Below are 24,942 nucleotides of genomic sequence, written 5' to 3' on the forward strand. Positions count from 1 at the left end.
TATTTCAGAAGATTACTCTCCATCCAGCTAGATGCCTTTAGAGTATTCTGTATGCAAAGCATTGATTCTGGGAACACCCCAGCCAAGAACACAACACTCAGCATAACCAGATTATCTTGAACTCGGAATCCCTTCTTTTTACCTGGCCCATACCTTAGTGCTTCTCCCCCCGATGCCTATCAAATAATTTTTAACGTTCTTTAATTTCCTTATTAAACTACATCTGAGAACCTTTTTGATTCATATCCTGTCTATGCCATCCATATGTTTCTTCTTTCAGACAGTTGAATCTTCAATCTGTTTCTTTACAAAGTATTAAAAAGTAATATTTTTCTAAAGAAATATGTTACAGAGATGAGGAAGATATTAACTCATCTCTTGTGAATTCTAATTTTACCTCCCCAAGAGCTTATTCTTAGAATCATACCAAGTCAACAGGATTCTTCTCTACAATCAGGTACATGCATGTATTAGAAAAATTTCATTGCGTATTATATTAAATTACTAAAGAATTTGGCAAAAATGAGGACATATTAGTGGACAGTTTTGAACAAGTGGTATCTCTTATTTTTAATCAGTTCCATATAATTTCCCTCTTAGATTGTTTTACATGTAAACATCCATAGCACACATTCTGAATCCTTTTAGCTTTCTGTTATGACATTTTCCAAAATAAAGGGAGAATACTGAAGTCTATGGGATTATGCTTCCCTCTAGTGGTACCAAGAAATATGTAGGTGGAGGAAAGAAAGGAGTCAAAGAAATCCGAAGGCAGAAAATTTGAGCGGGCATAAGTTAGAAGTCATAACACATGCCCTCTTCTTAGTCCCATATTTACTACATATTTTGATAACTTGTGCCTTTTATATAACTTTTTATTTTGAACTATTCGAAATAGATTATTATCTGAGGCAATTTCTCAGCTACTTCTGTATCCAGCAAAAATACAAATAACCTCAACCTTAGATCTCAAGATGGGCCACGACACTGGGGGAGGAGGTGCCCTCTGCCCAGTGGGTCAGAATTGTTTGTGGGCACATCTACAGCCAGACAGCCCACGTTGCTGAAAGACATTTTAACCTTCATCGTCTATATTCTGGGAAAATACAGCCTTGTTTGAGATGGAGTTTATTTTTCTTTTTGTGACATTATGGACGGAACCTAAAGCATTCATTTATTTTTATGCCTTGGTAGTTAACCCAGTGTCTTATCTATTTTCAGATTATCCTGCTGACTTTAATCAGAAAAGGAAACCTCACATATATGTGGTTATTTGATTATTACTTTTACACATATATGTTATATTTGTGCCCTTGATAAAAGTTGTGATTTTCTGTAAAACCTTCTAAAATTATTATCACAAAGCAGATACACAGTGGTTAAAAACTATTTTTAGGTTATTTTTAACTGAAATCTAATTCGAAATCCTAAGTATCTCCTTTAAAGCATCGATTGTTATTTACTAAGTGTATGGATCCCAATAAGGTGGTGAAGAGTGGTCTCGCCCTCAGTAGCAAGGTTCTGTCAGTAGTGAATGCATTTCATGGTATTTTCCCCACGTAAATAAGAGCAGACGGGAGGCTGACGGAAAATATGGCTGATTGAATGAACCTTCTTCTTGATGCACAAATGGTTGGACACGTGACTCGCGTCATTACATAAACCACAAAGAATTGGGCTTACCAGTCTCTCCTTGGTTTTATAATTTACACTAAGTGATTCCACAAAATAATTCTACTGGATTGGACAACTGCACTTTTTTTTCATTTACTTCTTTTAAATAACAATCCCAGCTAGGGCGAACATGATGTCTTAAAGCCAGAATTGCGAAGTGCTTCCTTGCCTCAGTTAAAAGTGAAACTAAGTTATGCCACACCATTGTTCCTTTAAAAAAAGATAATATTGTTTCCTTGTTTTTAGGTATCTGGATGGGAACCAATTTACACTGGTGCCTAAGGAGTTCTATAACTACAAACATTTAACACTCATGTAAGTAACGTATTGTACTTTTTTCCATCTTTGACTTATTCTAGTTCACCAAAGTGGGGGTAGCAAGGGGCAGAAGATTTAGTGAACCTTTCAGATAATATAAATCATTTACAGTTAGATGCTTCCCTCCTTCCTCATTGCGGTTCTGGATCACTAGGTGCATCTTCATTGAATATCAATCAGGCATCTTAGAGAAAGGACCTCCTCCATTCAAAGTACAAATATGATAAAGTCTAAGTATCAGAGAACTAGAGAAATGCAGTAAATTCGACACTTCTACTGATAATGAACATGGGCTATTTTATGACAAGCCAAGAAAAGAAAGAAAGAAAGTAATGGCTTTATTCTTCTTGACTTTAAGCAAAAGATTGTGGATGATAATAACTTTACTCATAATACATTTTATTAGGTTTGATTTTCTTATATAATACACTCTAAGTTAAGTTATGGACTTCCAGTATTCAAATTTAATTTTATAAAATTCATTTTTAATTATACAGTATTTAAGTAAACTTGACAAAGATGCTGACATTCTGAGCATAAATTTCAGACACTGACTTTTCACTTTGCTTTGATGCCCTCGTAAAATAACATCTCTCTTTTTCATCAATGTAAATGATTTTTAAGTGATAATACAAGGTTATATTTAAATATACCAACATTTCGATCTAGTTATATGCACAATATTTTTAAAGAGATAATCTTACTGTGTATAATGTCATAGTTAGAGTAGCCTTGTTGATAATTGATAAAGCTTCTCAAAAAACAAACAAACAAAAATAAGCAACAGGAGTAAATATAAAGGGAAATACTTTATCTTTAGTTTAAGTCCTATCTTATTTTAGAGTAAATATGGCTGGCTGAGGAGGCCAATTTCTAGTGTTCCTACAACAAGGAGGTTGATCCCTAATTAGTGAATTCTAGAAATGTAAGTCCCAGAAAGTGTTACATTTCTCAATGTAATCTCGGCCCTAGGAAGGTTGTGGTTGGTTAAAACACTGTTAATCCTTTTCAGTTTCCCTTAAACATGTAAGAAAACCACTTTGTAGAAAGTATGTAGGACTGTTCAAATGACAAATGATTAAATTAAGAAAGAGAGAACATCCCCTAAGATGTCTTGTTCTGCCTGCCTCTCGTTACTTATTTAGTAGCAGCAGGAACTGATTACATACATTTTGTTCTGTTAAATAAACCATTAAATTGCTGCAATTTCCAGAGGGTCACTTCGGCAGAACTGGGTCATTTGTGGGACAGTATGCAATTATTTAAGACCAGTTTGGAAATGAAAAATGAGCATTTGTAGATCCAGAAATGGCTTTACCAATGACTCATTATGCTACTCTAGGCAAATAACTGCTGCTCATATAGACACACTTATTTACTTTCTGAATTTAGGGATAGTACTTCAGCAGCCGAGAGGATGGATCATGAAGCTACTATAGCATTCCTATCATTTCTCAAGTTGTATAGGTTCATTTTACTGATATTTTGGTCATTTTAATAAAGGAATGGATAATCTTTGGTTTTTCTGCATTTTACATTTATTTATATATTTTGCTTTAGGAAACAGTAGTGAATATACACACATATAGTGATCATAAACCATGACCTAGAATTTTTCATTTATTCATAAATCTTCCTTTTATTTATGTATTTAGCATTCTGCAGTAGAGAAAAATTAGTGAATATATACATATCACTCTATGACTATGTGTATTTATATACTCACTCATTTCTTCCCATTGCAAAATTGCCGAAGATACATAATATGCCATTATATATTATATATTATTATATTACATTATATTGCAATATAATTATAGTTACAATATGTATTACATATGTCATATCATATATAGTCACAGATATATATAATAAAAAGAAGATCAAGTTCACTGAATATAAATCACAGCCCATAGTACCAGTTATACTCGGCTATAAATAGCCATATAGCATTGGTTAAAAAACCCACATCTCTCTTATTTACTTATTAATTAAACCGATATTTATTGAGGACCTGCGTATTGTGCGCCAGTGACTTTGCCAAGGGCAAAATTTTTCATTATGGCCTTGCAAATGTAACCAAATGAATGCTTTTAGTTATCAAATTTGCCTGTGTGTACCAAGGAAGCTGAAGAATATGCAACCAATGGAACGTTCAAGAACGAAGGTGTATCTCTCACACATAAAATGGGTCCATTGTGAGGGGCCTCCCCATGTCTTCGCTCTGGGACCAGGACGTAGGCCCTGGTCTTGCAGAAGAGCGAGCAGAGAGCGATACGGGAAGCGTGAGCTTGTTCTAACCTTCGGTTCTGAGGTGGCCGTACTTCCTTCACTGGCCAAAGCAAAACATTCTCACTTCTAATTTCAACAGGCAGAGGCGTGGATAATTATGCCTATTACAGTCCATCCCAGGGGTTATCCAGCGTTTGGTTATTTTCAGGTAAGAGCTGAGTGCTGCCAGTGCTCCTGTGACCCAGCAAGAAGAGCGCTCTCTTTGGAAGAATCACTAGTATTTCACCTCCTCTGGTAACAGTTCACTCCATTTGTTTCTCTTTTCTCTCGTAGAGACTTAAGTAACAACCGGATAAGCACCCTTTCTAATCAGAGCTTCAGTAACATGACCCAGCTCCTCACCTTGTGAGTATGAAAATCTGGTCCTGAGTATTTATTAATTCACTGGACAAAATGCATTTTCCAGGCACTTGGACATTCTCTGTTAACAAGACAGATAGAGCCTGCTCTCAGGAAATATAAATATTGTTGGGAGAAAGAGACAAGAACAACCTCAATTAACAAACAACTACAGATATTTTAAAAACCTGTTGGGTTCCAGAAAAGAAACAAAGAATAATTTACGTTTGTGGTGGGGTTGGGAGAGATCCTTAAGAAGTCTGTCAGCTGAGGGAGGGAATAGTTGAGGCATTAGCATCGGCCAGGGCAGGAAGCATTCTAAACTGTATTTAGAAAGAAATAGGCTGTATTACTGAAAACACAAACAGTCACAAAATACTATATATCAATATTCCCAGTTTATAAAATGCTGAAACAACCTTTTTCTTAGTCTTTTTATTTTTAAAATGACATTTGGCCATTTGGGGGTATCTGAGTAAAACAAATCTGCTATGTATGCTTTCAGAATTCTTAGTTACAACCGTTTGAGATGTATTCCTCCTCGAACCTTCGATGGATTGAAGTCTCTCCGATTACTGTAAGCATCTTATGGTCAACAAAATATCTCTTATCTCAGGGATCTGAGTTTGGGCTTGTGTTTTTTACCGATTTAACTGCTTTTTTGATTCTTGGGCATTTTCAGACATATATATTAGGATTTACTACAAATTTGGAAATAGGAAAATTACATCTTTTCCTGTATCACTACTCTGCAGCCTTTATTTGGACGACACCACATTGTTGCTGTAGTCATTGATTTGGTAATAGATAATAGTAAGATGTATGTTTTATACAGATCCAACTCACTTTGGACAAAATACAAGAAATTTTAATTTCTTTAAAAATTACATAATCAATGAGTACATTTTTACTATTAAAATGTATTTTATTTTATTTTAAAGATTTTATTTATTTGACAGAGAGGGAACACAAGCAGGGGGGAGTGGGAGAAGGAGAAGCAGGCTTCCCACTGAGCAGGGAGCCTGATGTGGGGCTCAATCCCAGGACCCTGGGACCATGACCTGAGCCGAAAGAAGATGCTTAACGACTGAGCCACCCAGACGCCCCTAAAGTGTATTTTAAATATACGAAGTGAGACATGATCCCCAATCACAATCCCCTCCCCCAGAATTAATAAACAGTTCTATGTTGTCTTCTGGTCCTTTTTTATATGCATTTGTTTTTAGATGCTGATACACGTATGCCCACAGCTCTACACTTTCTAAACAAGCGTAAATAGGATTTGTTCTTGTTCTGTCATCGGCTAATTTTTATTTAACAATATTCTTTACAGTATTTCCATTCCATCATATAAAAATATTCCTTAGCTGTTTAACTCATACAAGAATATTCCATAGGATCGGGGCGCCTGGGTGGCTCAGTTGGTTAAGCGACTGCCTTCGGCTCAGGTCATGATCCTGGAGTCCCGGGATCGAGTCCCGCATCGGGCTCCCTGCTCAGCGGGGAGTCTGCTTCTCCCTCTGACCCTCCCCCTTCTCATGCTCTATCTCATTCTCCCTCTCAAATAAATAAATAAAATCTTTAAAAAAAAAAAAAAAAAGAATATTCCATAGGATGAAGGAACCATAGCTTACTTAATCATCCCCATCTTTAACTCTCATGTGGTAGTTTTCTGGGTTTTGGGGGAGTTTTCTGTTGTTTTTTAGAGAGGGGGGGAAGGGCAGAGGGAGAGATTGAATCTTAAGCAGGCTGAATGCCCAGCACAGAGCCCGACACGGACTCAGTCTCACAATCATGAAATCATGACCTGAGCTGAAATCAAGAGTGAGACCCTTAACCGACTGAGCTACCCCGGTGCCCCAACTGTCATGTGGTTTGAGTCCAGATTTTCATTATTCCATACAGTGCTGGAATGAACATCCTACACATTCATTGTACTGTCAAGTGTGTTGTGAGGATACCAAAAGTAACTGTGAGGTTTTCCCTCCAAAACAAGAATTTGTCAGTTTACAAACTTATTTTCCACCAACTCTGTTTTAATAGAGTACTGTTACAAAGCACTCTGGAAAATATTGAATGGTATTAATTCTTTCATTTTTGTTCTATGACAGATTGAGTACCGATTTTAATAAAGTACCTATTTCAAAGCACTCTGGCAAATATGGAATAATATTAATAGTTCTATGACAGGTTGAACATTATTTTCCATTCCTGTTTTAATTTGAAATTCTAATAACTAGAGCATTTGTGTATATTTTATTTTTTTATTGATTACTTGTGTTTCTTATTCCATGGGCCTGATCATATCATTTCTGATTTTCTATTGGGTACCTTGTTTTTTCCTTATTAACATACATGTCTTTATGCATCTACTATTTGACTCTAACTTTGCAGGTCTTTTTACAAATGAATTAATCCTTGTATCTTATATATATTGTCAATATTTTCCATTCTGTTCCTTATATGTTATCTTTCATGTTATGGATATATTTTGTGTTGTCAAAAATGTGTTACTCTTTTCGTTTATGGTTTCTGACTTTTATATGGTGCTTTGAAAGGCTTTCCCAGGGCGCCTGGGTGGCTCAGTCAGTCGAGCATCTGCCTTCGGCTCAGGTCATGATCCCAGGGTCCTGGGATCGAGTCCCACATCAGGCTCCCTGCTTAGTGAGGAGTCTGCTTCTCCCTCTGTCTCCTCCCCCTGCTCCTGATCTCTCTCTCTCCCTCAAATAAATAAATAAAATCTTTTTTAAAAAAAGAAAGAAACCCTTTCCCATCCTATGTTTATAAAAAGGAGCTCCTCCCTATTTTCTTTTTGTATATTTTTAGTTTTGTTTTTACATTTAGCTCTTCAAATCTAGAATTGACTTTATGCATATGATGTGAAATAGGAACTTTTTGTTTTCCCAAATAGATACCCAGTTACATCAAGACTGTGTATTAAATAGATCATATTTTCTGTACTGACTTAAAATGCTTATTGTAAACTAAAGTCTCACACACGTGTGAGAATTTTTCTGAACTCTCTGACATGTAAGAAATTTAATACTGCTTTTTTTTTTTGCTTTTAGTTCATTACATGGAAATGACATTTCTGTTGTGCCTGAAGGTGCTTTCAATGATCTTTCTGCGTTATCACACCTGTGAGTACCTAGTTCATGAATGTGGGTTTAGGGTCAAACTCACACACAGTCCTCTGCCATCTCTTCTATTGTCACAACATGAGATGTGGTTGGCTCCATCTTTAAAGAAAATGTGAAGATTTTCAACCTAGCTACAGGGCTTTCTGCAAGATAGCCTTCATTTATCCTTTTGGCCCTTACTCTCTATTATCTAATGGAGTTGAATTCTCTTTGCTTAGCTAAAATTGTCTTCTTACAAACATGGCTCTCCAGCTTCCTTGCTATGCCTTTTCTCTTAATGTTCTCTGATTCTAGAATACCAGCTCCCTTTCCATTCAGTCTGCCCAAACCTTGTATTTTCCAGATGACATTCTAAGTATCATGTCCTTTATGAAGCCTATCTTGATTTGCTCAAACTGGATCCATTTATTTAGCAAATATTATTCAGTGCTGGCTCTGGCACTGTGGAAAAATAAATTAGAGATGGTTTAAGCCTTTATAGTATGATAGTGGGGAAACTGCCAAATCCTCATACTGGGTGAAATGTTTTTTGTTTGTTTGTTTGTTTTCTTTGTGCTCTATCTCGTAACAGCCTGTTTGTATCTCCTTATTTTTGGAAAGTACAACAAAACAACATAAAAATATGTCATACACTCTTTTGGGTCAAATTCCATTATTCCATTATTTATAGGGGTAGTGTTGAGACCACAGCAAACCTAGAAGGAGGATCCAGGAACAGATTTAGGATCTAAAACTTTCTTAGCTCAGGTCCAGTTTGGTGCCCCCTGGTGGCAATTATGCTTCAGATTAAATAGCCGGTGCTATCAATTGCCTACCAGTTCCCCAGAAATTGCCTGCCATATTCTCTCTTGGCTTTCTCCTCCCCTCCAAAACCCAACAAATCCCAAGAAGATACGTTTAGAAAATTGAGAAAGGGGATGGGCAGAGGATAGGAGCCAGGAGTCAATCATGCTATATCTGAACGTGCTTTATGGGGCTCTGGCAATCACTGTAGGTTTTGTGTACATCTGTCTACCAGACTCTTTGGTGCCTACTGTTAATATCTCTCTCACTAAACTCTAGGGTCCCAGGAGGCAAAACCTCCACTTTTTTGTGTGTGAACCCCAGCACCTACCTCAAAGGCGACATCGCCCCCCCCCACCCCTCTACAAATTCCATGGATGTCATTTGCATGAGGTACAGTGTGATTAAGCCTTCCAGCTCAGGGGTGCAGAACTCGGCACTGTCTGGGAAAGTTTGCAACATTAAGAAGAAAGTAGTCATTCTGTTAGTGTTTGGGTGATTTATCCGAAAAGGCAGCTTAAGGAAGGCGCTGCCCGAGCTGAGCAGATCTTTTCCTTCCGTGAGCGCCCCCCACCAACAGTAGGAGCAGTTCGAATTGTCCTTGCCATGTGTCTTTTCTGTCCTGTGTTTCTTTTATGCATTTGTCTTTGATTCTCTAGATCATAAAGAGCTCTGCTCCATTCACTTTTTCCACTGCGTCCCTTCACATAGGAAAGACTTAGCAAATGTCAGTAGAGATGACATTAAATGACTCCAAAACATCATTTTGCTCATTTTCAATTTCACAGAAAAGTTTGAATCTGAGCATAACATTTACTACACTCCAATTCTTGATTAGAGTTGGGCATTAAAACTGCTACCATATAAAGTATTATGGTTTCACAAGTATATTTTGGGATTTTCCTCATGAAAGAATAGGATTAATTTTGCTTGGACTACAGACCTAGAAGCATTACTGATCACAAGTTAATTATATTTATAATTAAATCAGAATTAATCCATTTTTAAATGCCACCTTATGCATCTACTACTTGCACCAAGCTTGGCAAGTTTACAAAACCCATAGGTTGACGTCTCTGGCCTCAGTTTCTCAATCTGTAAAATGAATTATTAATACTATTGACCTCCTAGAGTTGTTATTTAGGGTAAAATGAGGTAATTCATATCAAGTGGCTCAGCACAGTACCTGCATTTTGCTGCAATAAATGTTAGCTATCATCTTGATTACTTTTTCTGTTACTGCTACTGCTTATGGGAGTGGGAAGCCAAGTTCTAAAATGAAGGACTTTGTAAAGGGACAGACATCTAGTGAAGGTCCAGATCCACTCTAGTGAACTAGCTCTATGTGTCTTTATTATCTCATGCCCTTTCTTATCTTGGTCCCTTCACACTTACTGGTCCTTTACCCTGAAACATCCTTCCCAACCTTTTCCACCTCCTTAATCTAACGATGTAAAAGCTCAGGTTTTTAACCACCAGTCTCCCAGAAAATTTACCCCTCTGTTCACAGTCACCTCGTAAATACTTTTACTGTAGCACTTACTAATGCGAATTATTTGCATGTTTGAGAATGTGTTAATCACTTTCCCAGAAGCAGTTCTTTGGTGTTAAAAATAATGTATTATTTATAATTTGGGGCCCCAAAACCTGGCATAGTGATTGGGTCCTCAGTAAATCATTAGCGAATGAAGGAAGTATTAATCTGTGCATCGGGTACGCATGTACCCAATATAAACCTGTCTTTGCAAATACAAGAACACCTTGTGGAGCCCAGGTAAATTTTTAAGGCTAGTGACAACCCTCTAAGTCCCAGCTGCCCATAATTCAGGAAAATGGGGAATCCCTGATGTCTCCATTTTCTTCTAAATTGTTATCAATACATCTGTAGGGCTTTTCTCCTGAGCACCACTTTGAGTTATGTTCCTTTAGGAAATAACAAAACATCCATACTGTGTGTGTGTGTGCTTCTGTGGTGTTGTTTTCCAGGGCAATTGGAGCCAACCCTCTTTACTGTGATTGTAACATGCAGTGGTTATCGGACTGGGTAAAGTCGGAATACAAAGAACCCGGAATTGCTCGCTGCGCTGGTCCTGGAGAAATGGCAGATAAATTATTACTCACGACTCCCTCCAAAAAATTTACATGCCAAGGTATGATTTTTAACCCTTTGCCCTCCTGTAAATAAAAGTTCACTGTATTCATTTAAAAGGAAAAACATGGCTGCTAGACCTCAAAGGTACAGCTGAAAAGCCCCTAATAAATCATGGCTAATGACTAATGACTGCTTGCACAGGACCGAGCAGTTCCCTGAGGAGCCCCAGTAAAGAACTGGGCTTTTCAAATAAAAACTGCAGAAGTGATTAATTGGAAATGTCGAAGTTTTCTTTAAAATGTATGGCGAAATGAAGAGTACGCGATTTCTGGAAATTTCTCTCATAGCCTCTAACAAGTACAATATTTTGCTTTTGGCTTGTCTGAACCTGTGCCCGGCTCCCAGGGCTGCCAGGGCCCTGTGGTTTCCTGACGCCAGGTAAGGAGAAGCAAGCCCTCCCAAGTGGTCAGGCCAAACCCTCTGACTCGCCTCCCATGTTGATGTGGGTGTCTCTTGCTTGTTTGCATCCCTCTCTTTTCCCCTTGTTTTATGTATCTGTGGATTCTAAATGGTGCCTTCATGACAAATACGTTTTCTTCTCTTATTACAAGATAATCCGTGCCCGATATAGAAAATCCAAATAGGAAAATGTTAACGACAACAAACATTGTATGTCTTCGAGAGCTAAAATTATGCATTAATCACAATACCCAGAGATAACCACTACTGAACTTGATTTTATTAAATATGTTTTATGTGTAAAACTATATCCTGGTATTGTGGAACTTAGAGAGGTGTACAGTATGGTCTTGCCTTCCAAGGCTTGCAAACCTAGCTGAAGAAAAACTTTCCACACTTGAACATTTTAGGTAGGAAAAACATCTAAGTAGGTGATACTGTGCACTGGGTCATGGTGTGAGTTTCCAGCTTCACGTTCCGATAGTTAGATAACCTGAGTTTAATAGATTAACCAGCCTGTGCCTCAGTTTCCTCATGTGTAGGCAGAGATGATGATAGTACATACCTGAAAATGTTATTGTTAAGATTAGATGTTACTACGTGTGAAATCAAAAAAAAAAAAAAAAAAAGGTAAAGAAGATGCCGATGTCACAGAAACAGAATAGAATAGATTGCAGGGGTGGAGGGAGGGGGGAAATGGGGAGATATAGGTTAAAGGGCACAAATGTTGAGTGATAAGAATAAGTTCCGAGGATCTAATGTCCAACATGATGAGTGTAGTTAAGAATACGATATTACGCTGGAAAGTTGCTGAGAATAGATCTGAAGCGTTCTCACCACAAGCACACAGGGTTTAACTATATGAGGAGGTGGATATGCCAAATACTTGGATCTTATTAATCATTCCACAGTGTATGTATATATCAAATCACCACATCGTGCCTCTTAAATATATACAATTATATTTGTCAGTTACTCCTCAGTACAGCTGGGGAAAAAGATTAGTTGAATTAATGTGTGTAAAACACCTTGCCTTGCACACAGTATTACTCGGTATAGGTTAGCTGACAATTTTATTATCATAACACTTTAGAACACCAACAACACTGTGATGTAGGACAAGCAATGTTTTACTGACCAAAGAAGGAATTTCTGAAAACCATATTCCCTCGAAGCATTTTTTTAAATGGCGTCTGATGTTTTTTTCAGAGCTATAAATGGCTGCAAATGATGTAATTTGCAGTGCGTTGTAAATATTGACATTTTGAAACAAAACTCTTCCAGGGGCGTCTGTGTGGCTCAGTCAGTTATGTATCCGACTCTTGATTTCGGCTCAGGTCATGAACTCAGGGTCATGATCTCAGGGTTGTGGGATCGAGTGTAGGTCAGGCACTGCGCTGAGGACAGAGCCTGCTTAGGATTCTCTCTCTTCCTCTCCCTCTGCCCCTCACCCCCACCACCCTTAAAGAAAAAACAAAGAAAACAAAACTCTTCCATTATTCTTCTAAATATATTTGATGGAATCTAAATATCACAGCTAACTTAAAAGAGACAAAAACAAGATCCTCTTTAGATTTTACATTGTTCTTTTTCCTTGAACTTCTGTTTTTCTCCTTGAGTTTCTATTTCCAGTACCTTGGAGAATTGTCTCATTTTTTGCTCCAAAAGTATATATACAATTTGAATTTTTAAAATGTCCTTCAACCAAAAATCTTTGAGTTTTTAAATTTTTCTTAAAATTGAATTGCTGTTAATACTCAGGCTCCATTGCTTGGGACAGCATAATTATTTATCAGCATGTTAATATTTTTATTAAAAATTGAAAGTAAACTTAATTGGAAATGCCTCTCTAGGATTATGTGCACTGATTGCAAGAGGCTTTGCAGATAATCAGTGTTTTAAATTATTCTTTTGTAACCGCAGATGTTTCTTTGGGGCAGTGCCCCCAAATTTCTGGTGTTCTGAAAGGCATATCGTTGTTTTGGGAAGTGGAGGAGATTGTCAAATGGGAGATAGGGAAAGAGAAACTGGCATTAAAACTTTCTCTTAGGCATCATCATCGGGCAGATGTGTTTTAGAAAGCTGATATGGGGGGGCGCCTGGGTGGCTCAGTTGGTTAAGCAACTGCCTTTGGCTCAGGTCATGATCCCGGAGTCCCGGCATCGAGTCCCACATCAGGCTCCCTGCTCAGCAGGGAGTCTGCTTCTCCCTCTGACCCTCCTCCCTCTCATGCTCTCTGTCTCTCATTCTCTCTCTCGCAAATAAATAAAATCTTAAAAAAAAAAAAAATTTAAAAGAAAGCTGATATGGGGAAGTTGAGAAACTATAAACTGATTTTGTTATATTTCTTTGTAACCAGGGATGCTTGTTCTCCTTTCTGAAAAATGCTGGTGCTTCTCAAAGGTTAGAGTTCCCTGGAGATATTTCTTTTAAAAATATTTCATGATAGGGCGCTTGGGTGGCTCAGTTGTTAAGCGACTGCCTTCGGCTCAGGTCATGATCCTGGAGTCCCGGGATCGAGTCCCGCATCGGGCTCCCTGCTTGGCAGGGAGTCTGCTTCTCCCTCTGACCCTCCCCCCTCTCATGCTCTCTGTCTCTCATTCTCTCTCTCTCTCAAATAAATAAATAAAAATTCTTTAAAAAAAAATAAAAAAAATAAAAAAAATAAAAATATTTCATGATAATATAAATTTGAGAAAAGCTACATACTTGCATTCAATTCTCTGAGGGACATTGTTCACAGTCATTTACTATATGTTCTCAGAAGTCCGACACATACAAACGTACACACATACCTAAGTGACTGTTTAACTCAAGATATAGCTAACTGATTTGACCTTTTTTCTTTAAGTTTATTTATTTATTTCAGAAAGAGAGATTAAGCGCGAGTGAGGGGAAGAACACAGGGAGAGGGAGAAGCAGACTCCCCGCTGAGCAGAGAGCCGGATGTGGGACTCCATCCCAGGACCCTGAGATCATGACCTGAGCTGAAAGCAGACGCTTAACTGACTGAGCCACCCAGGCACCCCGACATTTTTTTTCTTTAATAGCCTCTTGCTTAGTTGTTAGTGTGGCATGAATAGAAATATGCCTGAGGGAAAATTAGTCTGGATCAGTGATGCACGATAAGACTTTCTGCAGTGATAAAAATGTTCTGTATCTGCGCGATCAAATACGGTAGTCACTGGCCGTGTGTGGTTGCTGAAAGGTAGCTAATGCAACAGAGGAAGTGGATTTTTCATTTTATTTAATTTAAGTTTAACCTGAAAGAGCCAGGCTCAGCTACCGGCTCCCATGTGGGAGAGCGTGGTTGCTACAAAAGTTCAGAGGAAGAAATTGTGTCAGAGGAGAGTGGCTGTGAACAGTTTAGTGCAGGTGTATCTAAGCCAGTTATTGGGGCGGGATGTCAAGTCTGAGGATGGTGCCACGGGAACAGAGCTGTGTTGTAGGAAAATGCTGGAACTGTGGTTTAGTTTAGTATTCATGAAGTTCTCAAGTCAACAGCCTGCATATATTTCAAGCCATACCCTAAACTGGGTAGCAGATAACGTGGGTGTAGGGCAGGTGACAAGAAGTGTAGACATTCAGAACTCAACAAATAGAGTGTAATTGCATTTAGCAGACTAAGATTTACTGTTTTTCTATAACTTAATCTGCTTTTAGAGTGATAGCAGATGTTGAAACTCATAATGCCTTTTGCCAGCATTTCTTGGTAGTTGTCAAAATACTGTGAAGTTTCATTGTCTTATTAAGACTCTTCTAGTTGAAGATTTATGACAGTTCATACGGCATCTTTGCCACTACTATTACCAAGAATAATAATAACAGTAATAATAACTAACAACAGCTTATATCGAGGGTCTGCATTATGCTGAGGATTTTACATAGATCCTTATCTCTTTTAACTTTTATAGCATTCCCAAAATAAGTACCATTATTTCCCCATTTGGGAGATGCAAATATTATAATTTAGAGAGATTAAATAATTTGTTCAGAATCACTCAGTTCCTAAGACAAGGAGCCAGAATTTTTGACTCACTGACTCCAATGCTTACCACTAAAATTTACTTTATAATTTTCAATAAAAATATTCTCAAAACAAATCAATATAAGTAAGAGTGCCATTCTACTATTGAAACATACTTAGAAAATGAAAGTTTTAGACCACTTTCATATGCTTTGCTAGAAGTATTTATTGATAATAAGTGGATTGGTAAAAGGCAAAGTACTCTGATCTACTAATTAAAATAATTCACTCAAAGAAATCTACTGGGTACTGAGTTTTTGAGCTATCAGGCCTTATGAGCTTAAAAGCAGTAAAATGACACTTCTTTAAATATTTTATAATTTGAGTTTTTAATATTTTAACTTTTCCCATAGTTATGCCAGTTTAATATGTTTTATTTTATTCATGAAAATCATGTAAGTACATGCTCCTAATATTAAGATTTGTAAATATGTAATTTCACATTACAGCAGGAAGATGACTATCCTTTAATTGAAGATGTGCTTATATAGCTATATATAAATATAATTTAAATGTTTTCTCTGCTAAGAAGGGCTAGGCCATTATTTTGAGTAATATATTCAGTTAACAATTTTTATCCTACATTTTTCAGAGTACTTTCCTTATGGTATATTATCATAGTTTCAGGGCACAACAAATAAATACATTGGATGAAATAGATTATCAGATAATATTTAATTAATACCCAGATTAGAACATTCTTGAGTGAGAAGCAAAGTGACTTCTCTTGATAACCCAGATTTCCAGTCTTCATCTTTTAAATATCAGGTGATGCTAGAATGATCAAGCAGTCTGTAGTAAAACAGAGATTTTTGCCTTCCCCGTGGAATGCAGAATATTGTTAATTTCTGATATTCTCTTTATTGCTCTTGGTTCAAAAAGATTTAGCTATACAGATAACTAAGTTGTTCACCTTTAATTTGATAGACATTTATTAAACACTTAAATGTGCCAAAGAATGAACAGTCTAGTGGAAATGAATGATATATTCCTTCTTTCATTCACCAGATGTTCTGTGAGTTCCTGTTACACGCCAGGCACAGTTCCGAGGTTTTAAGAATCTAGTTCATGTCATAAACAGGACACAAAAAGATGCTTGTCTCCATGGAGTTTATATTCTACTGATAAATACATTTAAATAGATGATTTCAAAACAATATGGAGGTTTGGCAATAGAAATATATATAAGATACTAATAATGTGGGTGCCCGAGTGGCTCAGTCGGTTAAGTGTCTGCCTTCGGCTCAGGTCATGATCGCAGGGTCCTGGGATCGAGCCCCCACATCGGGCTCCCTGCTCGGCGGGGAGTCTCCTTCTCCCTCTGCCTCTCCCCCCACTTGTGCTCGCTTTCTCTCTGTCTCTCTCTCTCAAAAATAAACAAATTAGATAATTAAAATTTTTAAAAAGATACTAATAACATATATCCAAATCAAACAATCATGGAATTGTAACTGATACCCCCAGGTCCATTAGGGCTTCAGGAGAGTCTCATAGTGAGTCAAGAGGAGCCAAGAATGGAACACAATGGAGGGGAAGAGGCCCAAATGGACAGGTGTCTGGTAGCCATGAACTCAAACAAGCAGGAATATGATGCTCAACATACTTCATTATTTCATTTATAAAAGTTAGTTAAAGGGTCAGAAAACCCGGGACCTTTTCATATCTCAAGATTATCAACATTTCACCACCACATGAATCTCTTCCACTAATATTATATGTTAAGATTCCTCTAGATTCTGGAATTCCTGGGGAAAATTCCACATCTCTCAGCAGTAACACGGTAATGCTGTCACCTTTTTCAGCAGGATCAACATCTTCCTTTTGGAGAAGTTCTTGACAATCTTGAGGTCTTTGTTTTGTGTCTCAAAATTATTGGTTGATATTGTCTTTAGTCATTTAGGCAATTAAATAATATAGCCCAGGGGTGCCTGGGTGGCTCACTCAGTTAAGTATCTGACTCTTGATTTTGGCTCAGGTCATGATCTCGGGGACATGGGATTGAGCCCCGCGTCGGGCTCTACCCTCAGCAGGGGTCTGTTTGGGATTCTCTCCTCTCCCTCTGCCCCTTCTCTCTCTCTATTTCTCTCTCTCTTTCTCCAATAAATAAATCTTAAAAAGAATTAAAAAATAATAAAAATATAGCCCAAACTAGAAGTAATGAAAAATTCACTAGATCAGTTTTGAAGTAGTATTTAGAACTTGGTCAAATCCTTTTTACATTTTCAGATTTATTACCACCAGCACATAATTATAATTTTGAAATAAACTTAGCTTTTTGGGGATTATGAATTGCTCACTGGCCAAAGAAAATATTCAGGTTTGTACGTAGTTATTTACCAAAAGCACCATCTTTAAAAAACAAATAAGGACTATTTTTCTTTTCTTTTCTTTTCTTTCTTTTACTAAGGACTATTTTTCATTATACTTTTGAAAACTTAAAACACTGGAAAAATTTTAACAGACATTAATATTAATAGGTGATGAGAACCAACAATTCATATTCTGTTCTTAAATACTGTACATCCATATTCAATCTGGTATGATAAAATTCCATAAAATAATTATTGCCCTTTTCCATTCAGCTGTGACTCAAGAAGTTCATTTATTGGCCTGAGGTCACATGTGTATATAGCAAATAGCCAAGCCTAGTGATCCCAGAGGTGTAATATGCAACATTTGTGTTTTTGTTAAATCATTTATGTAACTCAAATTTATAAGATTTTAACCCCCTATCATCTGTTGACCGTCCCCAACTCTACAGTGAAACTACAGGGATTCCAGCAATTTGCATCTTGCTAATTTCAGTGGCTTCTTTTTAGTCCTCTTTGTTTTTCATCTTAGACGTTGGTAGCGACTGCTCCTTCTTGTACATTCTCTTTGCTCTTTCTTCATTCCTTTGCTGACATCTTTTTCTTACATTCTTTAATATTGACATATAGCGGATTCTCTCCCTACCCCTATTAATTGATTCCAATCCCACAGCTTCAAACGTCAGCCATGATTTTTCTAATGAACTACAGATTTAGTATTTCCGTGCAACTAGTGAATTCCTCCCCTGTGTAGGCTTGTAGAAACTTAAAACACATATTCCAAAACATGCCTTTTCATTTCCCACATCCTCTTGCAACTGCATTCTGTAGTTGCTGTATACATGTCTCTAATACTGAACTGTAAGTTTTTCCAGAAACTTTGGCATTTCACTTACCTTTGAACTCCCAAAACTTAGCTGACTGCCTGGCACAAAGTAGATCCTCAATAAATATTTGATAACTGAATGACCTAATGATGGAATGTTGTTTAAAAATATGCATTTGATATTAGTGCTTAAGAAATGCAGTAATGTAATAACAAGCAGAGCTTAGGGTTTGGGGGTTTTAAATAAAAACCTCCTTTTAGTTAATTATGCCCAACATCAAATACCCCCTATATTTTTCCTGAGCTGTCTTTGATGTACCTTTGACTTTATACAAGGGCAGTGCTAGAGGATTCTCTTATTTGACTTATGTTTCCAAGGGATGCCAGAATGAAGGCAGACTCTGGGATATAGTTAGAAATTTGTGTCTGGAGCTTTTAGTAATAAATCAAAGTGAGAATGCAATTCTCAGTGGGTGGTGATATTGGTGTCAGGTGTATAGCTAGTGATTTCAGTCAAGTAAGCAAGTCTGCCTACAAGCTTTAATAGATTTGAGGTCCAGCAGTTTGTCTGTTAAAGATTAGAGTAACTGGCAAAGACAAATTGTTAACCAAACTTTTGGCTCATTTTCCCCTTGAATTATTAAGCTAAACACACTTCCAATCCATACAGCTGATGCAAGAGGGCTCTTCAAGACCAAGTCTTAAATCAACCTAGTTATCCTAGACTGCCCTCCTTCATTTCAGTGACATTAGTAAACATCTGTATTCCTGAAGCTAGATTTTTTTCTCCTCTGTGGCACACATCTTACAAGGGCTAATGGGTTGGCAACAATTTAAAATTTCTTGAGACTAGTTAACTTTGGGCAAGTGGAAAGATTGAAGATTGGTGAGGTTGTTTCAGCAAGCAAGCTGTAGTTTCTTGCCAAGCAGCAGTGTAAGAACAAAAACTCTCCTTCATAATGTTGTAATGTTTCTGGTGGCTGTCCATGCCAAATTTACAAATCACAGTTGCAGTCCTTAAACCCATAAAATCATTAATTCTTGGTGTTGTTACCCAATGGATAATTATCTCTCAGTGCTCCCAGCCATTCCCCCATGATTCTGATAATAATAGTCCCTGCAGTTTTCCCAAATTTCAGCATCTCCTGGCATGGACAGAAGGTACTCAGTGAAACCTAGAATGAATGAATGAATGAATGAATGAATGAATGAATAGCAAGCTCTGGTTTGCCTTTGTCTATGCTAAAATTGGAGCAAACAAGCAGAGGAAGACTTCCTTTCTCCTTCTAAGTGAACCACTCATGTTCTCCTCAGCTACCTACCTTCTTTGGAAGTCTAGGGAAGACTGTCAGAACTTGCTGTGGCTTCTGTGCTTGCTCTCACTGTATTCTGTACTCAAAACTCATGAACATTTCCTTTAATGCTTAAAGCAACCCATTGAAATGGCTACCATTGCTCTAACTCCACACACTAACAAATCTAGATTACTAACTTAGTTTGATGGACCTCAGATTCTCTGTCCAAGATTACTTGCATTATGATAAAAGACTTGTCTAATTCCTATTCCTGAACATCTTTCATCTGGGAATAGTCAAGTGTGCAAAATTGTACCTGTGTTGTTTTTTTTCCTAAAGAGCTGTGCTCTTTTACCATTTTGTTATGACTTTAGCATCACTCTTTAGCTCTGATATCATCTCCTCGTTATAGAAATGGATTAAAGATGTCGTTCCCCTTGAATAAGAACTTTGCAGGAAAGGATCTCAGAGAAAGTGTCCTGGGTAGAAAATAAATTACAAATTGAAGGCAAAGAGAAAATAGAAGGTAGACTTAGAAGAGGAACAATATATTGGTAGGACGATGAATGAGAGGAGAGAGCCAGATACAAGGGATATAATTCTGAGGGTTTAGAATATAGAAATGAGTAGATTTAGATAAACCAAGTGGATGTTAAAATCACATTATAGGAAGGATGTTTAGTTAGGTGGAATCATAATCTAAATAAGAAAATAAAATAAGTAATAAAAATAAAATAAATAAGAATTATATAATTTTTAAGGTATTTGGGGATATTAGAGACTATTTGGAATTGATAACTCACAAACATCTTTTGAATTACCCTTCATTCAACCCCAGGAACTAGAAATAAGAAATCATTTATGAAGCATTGACTTTAAAAGAAGGGTTTGTAAAAGAAAAAGTGAGTAGAAGGGTAGCTGTGGTAGTCAACTTTACAAACCTGAAGAAGTTAGAACTCAGTATTTTAGAATGACAATCCTAATTTTGATGCCACCAAAACAGTTTGCAGGTTTAAGAAATAGATCAAGAAAAGCCTGTGCATGTGGGAAAGGTTGTTATTTTGATTCCTTTAGATAAACTGACTATATATGAGGGAGCAATGATCTCATGTGGTTTACCCATAAGAAATTCCAGGTAATGAAAACAGTTGAGCAGGATTAATTATATAGGAAACCAAATTTGGTCCTGGAAAAAAGTGCAGAAGTTAGTGCTTATTGGTTAATATATTAGGTATAGTTCAGTGGATATTTATTAAATAAATTTTGGCTCTGTGCTAAACTGGATTACTTCAGTCTGGCAATTTTGTTATCGGCATACTCTATTACATTCTTCAAAATGTATTTAATTGGTTTTCTTGAAACAATCTCTGGCTTCTCATCTAAACAGTCAAACATAATTTTTGAAAAATGTCACATTCCAGAGAATAAACATAGAAACTGCCAACCCTGAACTCCTCTATTCAAACGGCAGTTTTACAAGGTTGAAAGCACAGAAATAGACCAAGAGACAATTTTCCTCAAGGTCTTGGGAAGTGGCCAGATGAGTGTTTACAGTCCTCGTATTTGCTGATGTTCTCTTTTGCTTGTGTGCATTCTTAGCTGTTTCCCCTTACGCCTTTTTTCCAAGTTAGATTCTTCTCTCTTCTACCCGAGCTGAGGTACCCACTACTTGCTTTTCTATTGCTGATTCCAAGCATGATAAGGTTAGCAGACACAAGGCTATTTATGGTGTGGTATTATCTTAATTTAACTTACTGCTTTAACTAACTGCCACTATTTATTTCTCCAATTTGCTGAAATAGCTAAATTTACTTGATAAACACGTTGGGGCAGGGGTGAGAAATTAAATGTCTCTGAGCATCACTTTGGTATTGATCCATTAGTTACTCTGGTCACCCAGAAAAAATGAAGGGGACACTGGCAAGGCCTCTCTAGTGACTGAGGTGTCACTAGAAGTAAACACCACCCCTCTCCATTAATGCAGTCATCCCCAGGACTGTCGTCCACTTCCAGATGGTTAAAAAAGAAACAGGAGGGGTGCCTGGGTGGCTCAGTCGTTAAGCGTCTGCCTTCGGCTCGGGTCATGATCCCAGGGTCCTGGGATCGAGCCCCGCATCGGCTCCCTGCTCCGTGGGGTGCCTGCTTCTCCCTCTCCCACTCCCCCTCCTTGTGTTCCCTCTCTCTCTCTGTCAAATAAATAAATAAAATCTTAAAAAAAAAAAAAAGAAACAGGAATCTCTTTGTAGAAAGATTTCAGGGGTTTTGTTAATAGAAAAACTGACCAACACAGAACAGTATCCTCTTTTGGATTTCACTCCATAACCATTAAATCAATGTGGACTGGTATTTTTCAGGGGTAAAGGAATACACAGATATGAAGAGTTCTTATGCCTACCATGATAATTCACATTTTCTTTCTGTTTCTGTGAGTACACCAATAACTCACAAACATAAACTCTAATCTGTAGAAAAATCTGATGAACGATAGTTTATATGAGCAGAAATCCTACAATTGTGGGGTGGAGCTACCTTAGAAAGTTAGATCAGCGATAGTGGGAAGAGGGGCATGCTGAACAGTCAGCTCAGCTTTGCTGGAAGTTGCATGGGATGAACTATACAGCTGGGATTATCGCTGCTTTTTCCAGTGAGGATAAAGAACTACAGAAATATTGCTGATGACAGGAATATAATGAATATATTTATGTTATAAAATATGTGTATTTTATATATATTAATATGTCACCCTGATACTGTCCTCATTGGTTGCCAAGAGGCAGTCTAATTAGCTCTCAGAAATATGGCCATAAGTAGCCTCAGTGGAACATAATTTTATCAAAGACAGTACAGTTTCCACATTGTTAACCATTTATGGAATGAATATGTGCAACAAAGGAAAATGGCTGCAAATGAATCTGCCTTTAATCTAAACCTTTCATGGGTCAGGAGATTTTTAAAGTGTGTATCCCAAGAGGTGAGATTGCAAGTGAAGATTATTTCGACAGTATTTTCTTCTTGGAGGGGAAGAAATAGAAATCTCACCCACTACAGGCCTGTGCTAATGTGTTAACATACTGAACCAAAGGGCTATGAGGGAGAATATGATGGAAATTACCTTTTTGGTTTATTTCCAGGTGCATAAAAGTGGCACTGTTTTCTATCTCCTGTATGAAAGTAACACTACTGGACTAATGATAGGCGAGCAGGTGCATACTACTGTTTTTAATTGCACTGACTGTTTCTATTTATGCATTAAACTTGTCCACACATCCCCCAACCTCCCCCCCACATACACACACACACATGCACACACATAAAGTCCTCTTTGGGATCAAAGGTATGCATTTCCATGACAGCTGGCTGAAGTTAAGATGGTGACAATGGCCATGGAATGCATCCACACAGGCTAGTTGGCCATGGGGGGATTGACCCTGGGACACTGGCATCACTAACATCAGATCCTAACCACTTAAGTTCACAGCCCATAGTCCCATTCTGACATTGGGCACTCTCACCATGCCTCTCAATGAGATGGTCTCCCATTGCATTCTTGAACATTATACGATGATGCTGATTTCTGTTCTATTCATGGAAGACATACACATATAGATAGGTGACCAATATTTTTTATACAAAATCTACTGTTACATTAAGGCATTTAAATAATTTAAGTGAACGAAAAGTACAAAGCATCAATTTCTTATACGTTTTAATTAATTTTCAGGTCCCGTGGATGTCAGTATTCTAGCTAAATGTAATCCGTGCTTATCAAACCCATGTAAAAATGATGGCACCTGTAACAATGATCCAGTTGACTTTTATCGCTGTACCTGTCCCTATGGTTTCAAGGTCAGTAGAAGCTTTTGAGGGAGCCCTGGTCTGAAAACATAGCTTTCTTTGGTGGGTCCTCATTATTCTGTTGTGTTTTCTCTCTGTACTGAGATCTCCTTTATTTACACTTGACTTTACTTGGCCATTCCTTCTCTAGGGGCAGGACTGTGATGTCCCGATTCATGCATGCATCAGTAACCCATGTCAACATGGAGGAACTTGCCACTTAAAGGAAGGAGAAAAAGATGGATTCTGGTAGGTCATTAGTCTATAATATTCTGTCTGAAGCATTAGGGCAAGAATAACTAAGTAAACATTCGTGTTCCTTTTCAAATCAAAAGTTGTTATTCTTAAAAGAAACCAGAAATTTATTCATAAGGACAATATGTATTAGTCCTTCTCAGAGATATTGTAATATGAAAAACAAGACATTACAGTATTCTCAGCTCAGGATGCTATAAAATCAAGAAGTTTTTAAAACGTACGTGCGTGCATTATGATTCATACACTCAGATTAGGTCAAGACAAAGTAGTAGCTCTGTTATGCTAATTAATAGCCAATAGTCTCCTCTTCAAGTCATATATTCATCTGTTGCTTTGTGTATTGCTTTAACAGACAGTTTGTAATGATAAGATGTAGGTCCCACTGAAACAGAAAATTCATGATTTATTTCCAGGCCACAAAATGAGTAGACAAACATGCTGTGAACATTTTTAATCTGGAGTTATTTAATCATATGGTACAATTACTTCAGATGTACTTCATGAATTATGAAACACAGTTCTTATAATGACGGTAATAATTTCACATAAGAATGTTAATCTACTACAAAGCTTGTTGGAAATACCACTTTTTATAATAAGTATTCTTCGTTTCTGCATTCTGTTATGAAATGGTCTCTTTTTCAGTAAGACTACTCAAAGATTATTCTGATACCTATCAAGGTCAAGTGTACAATGTGTTATTGTCATGGAAAAATTGTATCTGTTGAGACTTAACGAGAACATTTACATTTTATAATGACAAGGAAGATGTAATTTTATTTTCATATTTCTTTTTTGTTTTGAGACATGGAAGACAGTATAGTTAAGGTAGGAGGTATTGTAATTTTTAAAGTCAGAACCAGTTCCTCTTTATTTATGAGCAGAGAAGCATGAATCATTTTATTAGAGCACAAGTTGAGATTAAGATACCTAGAGCTGTAAGCTTTGCTTGTGTTTTAGACCTGCCAATACATTGGATTTATTGACTTACAAGACCACGGAGCCATTTGCCCTCTTGCAGCCAGCCTAAATTTTCTTTTTCAAATTGTTTCTGATTTAGGGGATACTACCTTAAATTCATGCTTACTACATGTCATTTAAAAACATTTTTTTAAAAGATTTTATTTATTTATTTGAGAGAGAGAGAGTGAGAGAGCACAAGAGGGGGGAGCGGGAGAGGGAGAAGCAGACTCCCCGCTGAGCAGGGAGCCCGATGCGGGACTCGATCCCGGGACTCCAGGACCATGACCCGAGCCGAAGGCAGTCACTCAACCAACTGAGCCACCGAGGCGCCCC

General features: G+C 37.4%; 1 protein-coding gene across 3 annotated transcripts in view; it reads left to right on the top strand.

Annotated features, from left to right (window-relative positions):
• Positions 1-24,942, top strand: part of SLIT2 (slit guidance ligand 2) — a 362,288-nt gene that overhangs the window by 292,767 nt on the left and 44,579 nt on the right. For all 3 annotated transcript variants that reach the window (XM_078068441.1, XM_036120779.2, XM_036120793.2), the window contains 7 exons: positions 1,921-1,989; positions 4,558-4,629; positions 5,129-5,200; positions 7,692-7,763; positions 10,533-10,696; positions 23,276-23,400; positions 23,540-23,637. In XM_078068441.1, the coding sequence (XP_077924567.1) occupies positions 1,921-1,989; positions 4,558-4,629; positions 5,129-5,200; positions 7,692-7,763; positions 10,533-10,696; positions 23,276-23,400; positions 23,540-23,637 (672 nt within the window). The remainder of the gene's footprint in view (positions 1-1,920; positions 1,990-4,557; positions 4,630-5,128; positions 5,201-7,691; positions 7,764-10,532; positions 10,697-23,275; positions 23,401-23,539; positions 23,638-24,942) is intronic.

This window comes from Halichoerus grypus, chromosome 3 (assembly GCF_964656455.1).
Source record: "Halichoerus grypus chromosome 3, mHalGry1.hap1.1, whole genome shotgun sequence".
NCBI lineage: Eukaryota > Metazoa > Chordata > Mammalia > Carnivora > Phocidae > Halichoerus > Halichoerus grypus.